Source organism: Lentinus tigrinus, assembly GCF_003813185.1.
Source record: "Lentinus tigrinus ALCF2SS1-7 unplaced genomic scaffold L226scaffold_2, whole genome shotgun sequence".
Classification (NCBI taxonomy): Eukaryota; Fungi; Basidiomycota; class Agaricomycetes; order Polyporales; family Polyporaceae; genus Lentinus; species Lentinus tigrinus.
This window is the reverse complement of record NW_027137911.1, coordinates 1,439,905-1,451,470: the sequence shown is the minus strand read 5'-3', so window position 1 is coordinate 1,451,470 and position 11,566 is coordinate 1,439,905. Positions and strand designations below refer to the sequence as shown.

The window sequence follows — 11,566 nt, the reverse complement described above, 5'->3', positions numbered from 1 at the left end:
CATGGGAGTGCGACCTGTGCGTGGGAGTTCGACCAGTGTGAGCGAGTTCGACCAGTGCATGCGAATTCGACCAGTGTGTGCGAATTCAACCTGTGCGAGCGAGTTTGACCTGTGCGAGCGAGTTCGACCAGTGTGTGTGAGTTCAATGTATGCAAGCAAGCATGGAAGTTCGACCAGTATGTGGGAGTTGGACCTGTGCATGGGAGTTCAACCAGTGTGAGCGAGTTTGACTTGTGAGTGCGAGTTCAACCTGTGTGCGCAAGCTCAATGTATGCAAGCAAGCATGAGAGTTCGACCATTACGTGGGAGTTTGACCAGTGCGTGAGAGCTCGACCAGTGCATGTGAGTTCGACCAGTGTGTGCGAGTTCAACCAGTGCGTGGGAGTTTGATGTATGCAAGCAAGCAACCGACTTCAACCAGTGCAAGGGAGTTTGACCTGTGCAAGCAAGTTCATAAATGATCATATCCACAGCCTGTCAGAAATGTTGTGATGCATTGCAGCACATGCCAGCCAAGATGATCAAGGCTAGGAAGTCTCATTTTGCAGATGTAAGTGAACATTCAAATTGGGATCAGCAATGAACTGGAATGAACAGGATAAGTGGCTGAACATGCTCGTGACTTGCCTGGACGGCCCGGGCCGGCAAACTCCAGCGCGCCTTCGAGCCCCGACGATCTTAGGTCCTCCTCCCGTTTGCTCGAACTCTTGCGTGTGACCGCCGTATCTTTGCTACGCCTTGCGAAATACTCCTGGTTAGGCTTATTTCGATTCATCTTCGCGTTCTGAACTACCAGCGGCATACCACATCGTGAGTCCTTTAGCCAGCGGTTCCAGCTGGTGCCAGTACACTGAGCCTTGTAGCATTATCACGGTCCCTAGGCGTTGATCGTGATGGCGGACTCAGACTTCTACGCTGGTAGGGGCAATGACGATCCATTCGTTGTCACAAACGACGTTTGCCACCCTGCCGAAAGTTACTACGACTCGCAGGGTGATCGCTCCCTGGTCGTACTCGGTCGAATTCGAGCTCTCGAAGAGATACAATATCAGGCAAATGCCCACCTGGCACGGGTGATTGAAACACAGCGATTCATTGGGGAGGAGATAAAAAAGCTGAGGGACACAGTGGAGGAAGCCCAGAAACGCTCGCCAGGAAGGAAGTCTTCGTGTGAGTACATTTGCCCATCCACTATGATCGCGAAGGTAGCTCACGCGCTATCTCCTCCAATACTGCATGCAGTCCTGACACGTCATTCTTGAGCCTCAGATCAGTCCACTTCCTTCTTGTCAGATCTTGTTCCTGCTCTCGTTGTCATTCTGCGCTCTGTCCAGTGTCCCACGTCAGTTGTGTACTACCAGTATGGTCGAATAGCCATGTCATTGGATCGGAGGATGCACGCAGAGAATTTGAGGGTGTCGTCTACGTATATGATTCCTTGAGTATCGCCCCCATGCATACATATATAGAATACTGCTCATGTACTAATTATACACCGATCCTGTATAACACTGCATTAACGCGTGAACATCGTCCTCGCGCCCAAGCACACATCCTGAAGCCCACCACAGCAAGGTATAAACCATGCCGGGAGCGGGCCCACCGTTCGCGTGGTTCCAGGATGCTCTGGCACATAAACAGGGTACGTTGAGCGAAGCGAAGGCGTATACCAAGATCGACAATATCGAAACGAGTACGCCGAGCAGTATGGCACGAGAGTGTCGAGCGGCTGTCTTTGGTGCACTATGTCAGGCAGAGCGCGGTGAACGATTATTGAACTCACCTTATCTGTGCAGATACAACGGGGGAGCATGGTAGAGAACGGCAAAATTCCATCCATGACCAGGCGACCCAAAAGTACCAGCTTTGTGAACCGTCCCAAGCCAGCTTCCGCACTATCGGCTGGGAGTGCGAATGCGCGCCAGGGAAGAACATTTCGAACACCCTCTGCGTTATGCAGCGAGAGCGCGTTACCCTGAACGGAGGTCGTGAGTGGCTCTGGGTGAGTAGCAACGTGAGGTGTGCGTTCGACGAGGACGCCCTCATCCTGAGTATCCAGGCAGGAGGCGGCTGCTGGGTTGGTCTGATCGAGGTCTCCAGCGATGGAAGTAGTCGCCGTAAGAAGTAGGTCATCGCCAGACAGCGTCGGATCGGAAGTGTCTTCCCCGATAAGCCCCCACGGCCGTAGGGACAAGTCGCAAGGCGCGGAACAGTCGGACTTGGTCTCGCCGTTGCACCAACTCAGAATTGTCGCCATCGTCAGCAGGAACTTGGAGGGCGGGGTAGCATCTGGCACGATTTGAACAGCGGAGTCGTAGGAGAGTGTCCTTTCACCATGCTGCGACTCGGAGGATGAGTGGGCGGGCACCAGCAAGTTCTCGGAGGCCGCAGCAGCGGCCCACTGAACACCGCGATCGACGACGGGAGGCAACGACTCGGTTTGCACGGCACGGTGGGCGGTGATATGCAGGGGAGTTGCTGGGACGCGGTTAGTACCGCATGTCTGACGCGACCATGCTGCGCATCGTACCTCGTCTGCAATCCATCTTTGATCGAAGTCGCTCGAAGCGCTCTTCACAGCTGAATTCGAGGTTGACGTAGTCGGTCTTGGCTGTCTCCAGGGCATCTGTCAACTCCTGGACTTGATTCCACAGCCCATCACACTTCTCGCGATAGTGCGACGATTCACATTGTAACGAGGACTGAAGGTTACTGCCTAAGCGCGACATTGTGTCTCTGATGAAGGAGCGACGTACATTTTCAGCTTCTAGGAACCGAACTCGACCCTCGCAGGCACTCGAAGCCGCGTCGGAGAGGCTCTCGCGAGCCTCGCATTTGCTCCGCCAATCGTTTCGCTCGGTCTCCGTGTCCTTCAAGTTTTCAGATAGCATGTCCTACCTGGAACGTCAAGTCGGTATGGGCGAGAGATGGACGTTTCACGCACCCGTTCAAGCTGTAATGCGGCATGCGTAGCCTCTAGTGTGCGATAGCGTGCCAGGTATGCGACCTTCGCATCATCATATTCGTTCAACGTCTTCATATGGTGCTCTTCAAGCTCCAACAACTTGCGCGCGTCGGCGTCCTGTTGCAGTAAGGCTATCACCGTTACATCAACCCAACGCGACTCTGCTCACGATGCGTTGTGCGCTGCGCCTCAGCTCCATCTGCAACCTCTCCTTGGAGGACCTCTCCAGTGCAGTCTCCGCTTCCAACTCCAGGATCTGGTCGTTCGCCGCATTCAAACCTTTCCGAAGGCTTGCCACCTCGCGGTCGACTCGTTGGAGGCTACAGTAACACCAGGCTTGCTCGGAGCTGGCTATGATCACGAGTGGTCCGCCACATCGGCCGCAGGATTGCCCAACTAGGATACAGTTAGCACATGTCTTCGTTCGCGTGAAGCTAGTCACCGCAATACCTGTCAAGTCAATAGTCGACGAGCTTGCAGCGGAAGAATAACAGTCGTCCATCGCGACACAATTTGAGAGATAGTGGCATAGGGAGAGGCGGGGGTCATGGTTGGAAGACAATTCACCAAGGCAGACACAAAGGGCCTTTGTCGTCTCAGTAGCATGACGAGCAGGAGGCTGAAGCCTGACTTTGGAGAACAAGCGCCCATCTGATTTCGGCGCTGAGCTCGGGACGCTCGTGAAGCGGCCTCCCAGGTCGACAACAGTGAGCACATGAGTCGGCGGTAGATGTACGCATTGAAACAATTCGAATATACATGTCTATTTATACACGGCCATGGAGCGCAATCAGATATACTTCGGAACAATAGTAGGCATAGTCTCCTGAGCGAGTTTGTCGGTGAGGTTATGCGTTTCGATGAGGAAGCTGTGAAACGATAATGAGGAGCTGTGGTTGTTGCATAGAGCATGGGCGTGAATGGGCAAGACTCACCGGCGAACCGCCTCCTTCGCAAGCCGCTTATACAGAGACCCGCCGATATCTACAACAAAGGACTGGTACCCGCCGCGCATGACGAGCAGCTCCCCTTTCCATGCAGACGGAGCCCACACCTCCTGAAGAGCGCGATTGTAGTCGCAACCCGGGCGATATTGAGCCGCAACGAGGAACTTGTGCGGCTTCCCAGCTGTGTCCTCGCACGTCACCCACGCCTCGTGTGTGCGCGCGTCGAAGCCGAGGATCGACTCGAAGGAAGGGCAGCGAGGGTTACCAATGCCGTCACGGGAGGGGTGGGAACTGGTAGGAACTTTGACGAGGGTGGCGCGCTCGCTGTTCTCAGCGTAGAGGATTGCCTTCAGCTTCCGGACTGCGGGCTGTCGAAGACGTCAGGTTCGCTATGCAGCTCGATGCGGGGGAACACTCACGTCTTTGGATTTCACTGCAGAGCGAACCGAGCTCATCGTTGCGGTAGCGGTTCGGATGGCGAGAAGGAGAAGGAGTGGGTGGCAACTGCAGAGTGGACGAGTTGCGAGCTGCAAGTCTTTGTGCGGACTGTCCGACACGTGCACGAGGCGGGAAACTCCGATAACGACGAGTTCCTCCTGGGGTTTTGCCTTCCCTTGGACAAGACGAGGCTTGTATGGCACATAGATAGCAGAGAACTGTAGACGAAGACTGACCTGAAGTACCTGGGAAACCAGTCAGCGGATGGAAGTCCTGTGAAGGCAACGGCAGATGTGGCCGTGCAGTATTCATTAGATCGTACCATAGCACATCGTCGCTTGCACCTGTATATAAGATTAAGAAGGAAGCAGCTCGCAAAGCAGTCGTGTTGAGCAGACAGCGTAAACGGTCGAGAGTACCGAAGAGACGCTGGCACACAGTGACGGCGGAAGATGATGCAGCCCCCATATAAGGAAGGTGGTTCACATCGCCCAATTTCGCCTGGACCCCCCTCCTGCGAAGACCTTTTCAGATGAACGGGTCTATTCTCCTGAGGATACACGATGGGCATGCCCTTCCCCTCTCTAGCACATCTATCAGAGTTACCAAGCGCAATCTGAGTGAAACGGCGGCACTTTCCTTATATGGGGGCTGCCGCCGTCACTGTAGCGTCGTGGGGTCGGGCCGCCTCGGGCCTTAGGTCTTAGCGCTTGAGGTTACCTTCGCCAATCGCCAGTGCTTCTATCTCTAGACTACAACTTGGTCTCTTCCCCGTAAACGCTACCAAGAGAGTTCCGCAAGCTTCCTAGTCCTCATGCTCTCAGATCCCATCATGAAGCGATAGTCTTGTATTCACGCAATGCTAGTGACATTTCGCCCACTTTCAGCAGACTGCAGCGTCAACCCAGATGTTGATGATAGCACGGTGAGTGGACGGAGGTTTGAGAGTACGCCATTCGAGCTACGGTACATTCTGTACTGCCTCATTTGGCACGGACAAACAGCTGCTCAGGTACCTGCGCGTTGCGGATTCATTCCTCTATACCATACTGACCATGTCTTCCTCCTCTCACTTTCTTTTCTCTATCTTCGCGGAGTGCAAGTACATCTTTACGGACCAGTGGGCATGGTCTTGCGTCGCTGTTGGAACCAGTTTCCCTCACTGCTACCCGTACCGCCGCCTGGACGGAGACGAGCACGCAGCACGCCCTGATGTGATCGGTCTAGTGAGCTACGCCGTCCCCACCATACGTACGTATTCACTGACGCGACAGCTTGAACAGGATCGTGACATATTCCCTGTTGGAAGCATTGCGGTGGATGCGTCTTTGAGCCGTGTGCTCTTCCGCAAGAGCTCGGAGGGTTGGGATCGCACACACGAGCCTACCGCTCGGGAGGTCCGTATGATTGAACTCAAGGTCAGTCTGTGAGACTGCATGGCATTACACATATTCTAATCGTGACATGCGCAGGTCGTCGAGCAGCATCCCTACAGGCACGGAGAGGAGACTCCTGCTGTACAACCGGTCATTTTCTACGCGCCGCTGTCTGAAGCCCAAGCAGGCAATGTCAAGGATCCCCAGTTGACTGCCTTTGATGGGCTCTTTGTGGCGCCATCGAAGGAGAAGTTCATGTCCCGTTTGCGAGTAAGTATGTTGCTGCCGATACTACCCACAACGAGTTTCACTAGTGGCTCTTTTAACAGCTCCCGGGTAAGCTCCCATACCAGAGCAAGCAGCGCAATCTCCATCGGAAAGGGAAGCCCATCACGAGGGCTGAGCTGGCCAGACTCATCAGCGACGACGTCAAGGCCATCCTGGTGAGTAGCACGTCTCTGAAGGCTCGCCGCTCGAGTCTTTCCCGATTCGGGCTAACTTGTGTACGGTAATAGAAGAGTGGTCCGTTGCGGATCGATGGCAAGGACGTCGCGTTCGATGACATATTCCTTGTGGACGTGCGTTGCATGTCAGTCGGCAGTGTGCAAGCCACGCTCGCTACCCGTTACTACCCCCTTGGCCCCCTACTTTGAGTCCGAGATTCGTGCCTAGTATCGAGTCTAAGCCGTACGATGTCTCTTTCGTTCTATCTCGTTCAATGTCGATTACTGCATCTGCTATTTTCCCCGCTTTCTCCCTTCATATCGTCTCGCTGTCGCCTCCCGTGCCGTCCTTCTCGTTATCAACACTACTGTCAGTTCATGTTCTACTACTACAATATGATATTGTACTTAACATGAATGTACCGCTAATCTTCACTGCTGCTGCTGACTCGCCAGTAAGTACTTGAGTTGAGTCTCGTCTTACACCTGGACTGGACAGGATAACCGCGGGGGCAGCGAGCCCGCCTACCCAGCGGGAGCCAACCTACCCGTCCTGTTTGAGCGCAGCGCCATCCCGTCCCAGCACCGTAGCGCACCGACGAAGCTTGATTAATAGCAGCGTTCACACTAACAGTTCACACACGCCAGTGGCTGTACTTAGAGTGCATATACTTATAATAATATGTATACGACCGAGAGGCGTCAAACACGTGGCCGTCTCAGACCACGTGGAGCTCAGGGTGGACAAGCGACTCGTTACCACCCTCTACACCCGTCTGCCCTTCCTCCTCTCTCTCGCTCTCCTGGACGTACTGGCAGAAGCACGGGGAGGTCTCGACGCTTGTCGCGAAGATGTTCGAGGACTCTGGCAAGACTAGGGCGACTTGGCCAAGGCCGACAGCTGGCACAGCCGTCGCGTTCCCCAGCTCCTCGCTCGTGGTCCATTGTACCAATGGGGTTTTGACAAGGGTTCCACAACACAGATGACAAGGAACAATTGCAGCAAGTGGGAGCTTGATATCATGGCAAACTGGTCAACGTATGTGCAGCTCAACGTGCTTGTATATGACAACTGCTAATACAGTGGCATCGACAGTGGCAGCGTTCTTGACCGTCTCCCGCCCAACACCGCCGCTCTGAACTAGTTGGACACCCCCGCTCCTCCCAAGTCTCATCTGTCATGGATTCTCGTTGTTGACGACGCGAGCTTGATCCGGACGCATGAGCGAGTCCATCACCGGCCCCATCACCTAGGCTCTCCTGCTCTCCCTTCATGACTGGTGCTCTTTCCGTCGCTATCTTCGTTTAGTCGTTCTTAGTCCCGTCTTCCTTGCTTAGACCAAGTCTGACGCGTACCCCGCGCGCATCGACGATCTCTCTTCTGCCATCTTCTACTCGATTTGAAACCCGATCATCGCAGCCACCGTCCGACGTTTCCCTTACATCGACTTTTCCCATATCAACGATTATCACGGCGCACTCGCACCGATCTGCCTCCTCCCGAAGGTCCTTACTGTCTGCTTGTCCCTCTATAACGCCCACTTCCAGGGCCTCTGGGCTCTTCCCGCAAATGAGGAGATGAAGGAAGTTTCAACATCAGTAGGGAGCGCGTTCAACTTGCTCCATGCTGTGGTGTCGTTCATCCCAGTGTCCATTGGGATAGTCCTTGTGTCAGACACGTACGGAAAACGTTCATGGGCCCGGTATCCTCGCGCTCTGGACTCTCAAGCACGTCGACTCCTTGCCCAACCCCGATCCCACGGATATCGTCGCTCTCAAGGAGAACCAAGTTTTCGTTCGCGACGTCCAGATTGACCACGTAGAGATTGAGGTCCGGAACACAAGCCTCAGGCTCAAGAGTGGGCTGGTATCAAGCAAGACCCGGATGCGGATCCCTTCGTGTTCGGTGATCGCTGGTCAAAGCGCAGAGTGTTGACCTGATCGCAGACGTCATGCCAAACCATTGTAAGTGCTGTATCCGATAGTGCGCGAGGACAGCCTTTTACAATCGCTCCGTTAGGCTCCAGAGGAAGAGGCCTTCAGTACCGATATCGTTTCGGGACGACCGTCTGGTACGGCTCCATTGCGGGACCGCCTGCCGGATCTACCGCGCACCAGAGCCTATCGCGTCCATCCTCGGTCGCTCCGTCTTCCTCTCCGGTTCACTCGAGCCAGGCGGTGGCGAACGATGGCATCTGGAGATGATCCGACGCCTCCAGCACCTACCTGTCACCATATTCGATCCGTGGAGGGACGATTGGGACACCTGGAGTTCACGGTATGTCTGACGCGTGTTCCAATGCAGTGGCAGGTCTCACCTGTCTCCTCAGAAGGATTAACTACGCCTTCACGTACTCGGCACTGCAGATGACCCGCGTTATAGGAGTGACCCGAGTCTTGACATACACGACATATCCTTTGCCTCACGCTCCCAACCTGCACCTCTATTCGCGCATCCGGTTCGCACAGTACTGTCCTCATACTTCGTCCCTATACAAATTCGACCGCCAACCACGGATCCCCAGGACCTCTTCTGCGCACTGTCATGGATCGACGTGGAACGGCCGGCGACGCATCCAGATCTAGACGCGTCGTGCGCGAGGTCCTTCCGTCATCTTCTTTGTTCTGTCCCCCATCCGCTGTTCATCCTGTCCCTGGTTTTTGCGCGTTTGCATCTGCTTCGTCTCTCCTCCGCAACTTGCTCTGGGACTCCCACATCTCTCTCGTCTCCATGTGGTTGCTATGTAGTTAATACCCATGAGCGTGGTTGTAGATGAACATGTACTCTCATTTGCATGACATTTCATACCATTTGGGCCTCAACGACATTGGCCTCTTGTACAATGTCTCCCCTTTCGCCTAATATACTGTATACGCTCAGTCATCTCCTGCGAAGAACTTCGCTGATTTATACCATACTCCACAAGCGCCGACTTATGCTTCGCAGGCGCCCGTCGCTGTACAGTGCTTCCCCGCCGACGACCACGCCGCCGCGGCGTGACTCGGAATAGACGGTCAACGCGGACGCCACCGAATCTTTCCTGCAGCCACTCAGCGCAATTGCGATACGCCACAGATACATGCTACCTCAGTGTATCATATGCTACGCCTTCTTGGACAGGAAGGATGCAAATCCACGGATGTCCCTCTGTGGTAAGATCCCGCGCACCTGAGTGCCGCATACGACCTCGCTCACATGTTGCAGGTCATGTCGTGTGCGGAGGATGCTACGATCAATTGCCTGGAGATGACAAGAAGTGTCCTCTTCAGTGTGATGGCGTTGGATACATCTCAGTGAAATTATACTTCGAGGACGACTCTTCAGCTACGAATTTTGATCAGACCACGCAGAGGTACATACTATCTGATTCATTACATCGCATTTGACAGACACTCTTCTCAGGCATATATCAGCGTTGGAACGTTCTGCTCAAGTCAATGAAGATGTTGCTGCCCAACTCTGTTCGCAGATTACGCGCATGGATCACAAGATCGCGGTTCAGAACCAGCGTCTCACTGCTCATCGGCACAACCTCGAACGCGCACTCGGTGAAGCGAGTCAGATAGAGTACAGCATTACACAGTCTATGCTCGAGTGCAGGCAAGAGCTTGAAGCACTGAAGCCATGCTCCGTACTCGCCGAGGAGAAGGTATGTTGCCATAATGTTTCCGATCATGGAACTTACTCAGGAGACTCTCTCGTCCAGCACGGCGTAGTTACGCGTCCACGATCTCCGGGCAGCGGAAACCTCGAATCTCTAGGTGATGCTGGGCCGTCTCCGGTTCGTATACGGCCCATACTTGGACGTCTTACTATCAATTACTCACTACCTCAACAGACCAAACAAGCTCGCCTCGGGTAGTGGATGGTCGTCTGGACGCTTTAGATATCCCTCCCTGCTCAATGCATTCTGCTTCTATGTTCATTGTCTGTCTCCGTCTCTTCACCGCAACGCTCTTTGTTCATTATGAGCGCACAGTAAGTGGCTCTATTTCGTCGTTCAGGCCCAACTTCCACTTGCCCTCTCCTCTCAATACGTCGTGATCGGACTCCTATCTCAAGATGAACACTCAGCGCGCGATTTGCGGCGCATGTACCCTGCCTTTCCCTTCTGACCCTCTAACTCTCGAGGCCCCGCACGTGTTGCAGCCATGCGGTGAGTTACGTGGTGGATTGGTGTCCGGAACAATCTCGCTCACTGGGTTTTCAGGGGATGTTGTTTGTGGTCAATGTCTCTGCGAGGGCAAGGGACAAGAACTGCAGTTTTGCCCGGTGTGCGCTACGAAGCTCAATCCCTCGTCTGCGGTACGACTTTACCTGTCGGGAGAAGAGAGTGGCTTGGGCAGTGCGCTATGGGCAAAAATGGCCGAGTAAGTGGATCAATCGAGCAGGCGGATGCATACCTATTGCTGACACCGGGCACCCTCTAGCTTCGCTGTCGGTACGCCAGCCAAGACACTTGCCGAGTCCGCCGAGAGAAGGCGTCATCTCTTGGAAGCTCAATTGAACATCCTGAAAGACGAACACAAGATGAATTCGGAAGCAATTGACCTACTAATCGGGCAATTATCTAGCAGCTTGCACTACCGATCCTCACTGGCAACTAGGCAGAGTCGCATCCAAGAAAGACTGCATGCGCTACGCGCCGAGCGCGAACGCTTACACTCCGATTCTCGGACATAGGTATGTTCTCCTCAAGTCTCTCCCTCCCTACGCTCCGGTTTACTAGTAAGTTATCAGAACGACGTGAATCCTCCCCCGTATATCCCCAAGGGCCAACACTGAGCAGGAGCTGCTCGCTTATACTACGCATTTGTTGACGCTATAATTTGTATCACAGTCAGCGAGTCCTTGAACGTTAACGACAAGTTCTGCTGGAGCTGATCTTTCGAGTTACGACTCCGAGACAAGTTCGGCGGTACGTTTAGTGTGTCGGTACTAGTACTTCCAGGCCGGGTCAGATACCCGATCAGTCAAGGAGGGCGCGAGGGGGCGAGCCCGGGGGACTGCGAGCCCTGGCCGGTCCGGATGGGCGTCTGAGGTCTGACTCGGCCGACGACAACTCACCGTGAGACGAAGAGGCTCTCTTCCCTTCCTCCTCGGCACATAGGCCGTTGTCACCTCCTAGGCTCACTTGTGCTCTTTCTCGAGGGCTCACAATGACATGGCACCCATACTCGTCTTGTGCCGCAAAGCTTTCTTTGGTCCGTAATGTGTTCGCCTCTTCACATCGGTTACCCCACGGAGTAAAGGTTCGTAATGAGCACTTTGTACCCTTCGGACAAATCGTAGCAGTGGCGTAAAGTTGTCGCGTTCATCTTCCATCTTTGTCAACCATGTGCATATAATTCCCTCTAGAGGACCCCATCCCTCCTAACACAAGTCTTATCCCCCAG

The 11,566-nt window shown here is 54.2% G+C and overlaps 2 protein-coding genes across 2 annotated transcripts; one reads left to right on the top strand and one right to left on the bottom strand.

Annotated features, from left to right (window-relative positions):
• Nucleotides 1–902: 902 nt before the first annotated feature.
• L226DRAFT_565990 (uncharacterized protein) lies at nucleotides 903–4,367 on the bottom strand (the record flags this gene model as incomplete). The annotated part of the gene is made up of 9 exons (XM_067683850.1): nucleotides 903–1,064; nucleotides 1,784–2,478; nucleotides 2,531–2,702; nucleotides 2,757–2,894; nucleotides 2,945–3,082; nucleotides 3,135–3,285; nucleotides 3,766–3,834; nucleotides 3,901–4,280; nucleotides 4,332–4,367. The coding sequence occupies 9 exons, from the start codon at nucleotides 4,365–4,367 to the stop codon at nucleotides 903–905; spliced, it is 1,941 nt and encodes a 646-aa protein (XP_067541765.1).
• A 1,038-nt stretch (nucleotides 4,368–5,405) lies between these two features.
• Nucleotides 5,406–8,755, top strand: L226DRAFT_565989 (uncharacterized protein; the record flags this gene model as incomplete). Its single annotated transcript, XM_067683849.1, has 10 exons — nucleotides 5,406–5,576; nucleotides 5,634–5,768; nucleotides 5,823–5,996; nucleotides 6,056–6,169; nucleotides 6,242–6,304; nucleotides 7,718–7,768; nucleotides 7,833–8,068; nucleotides 8,117–8,134; nucleotides 8,190–8,447; nucleotides 8,500–8,755. The coding sequence occupies 10 exons, from the start codon at nucleotides 5,406–5,408 to the stop codon at nucleotides 8,753–8,755; spliced, it is 1,476 nt and encodes a 491-aa protein (XP_067541764.1).
• Nucleotides 8,756–11,566: the final 2,811 nt, after the last annotated feature.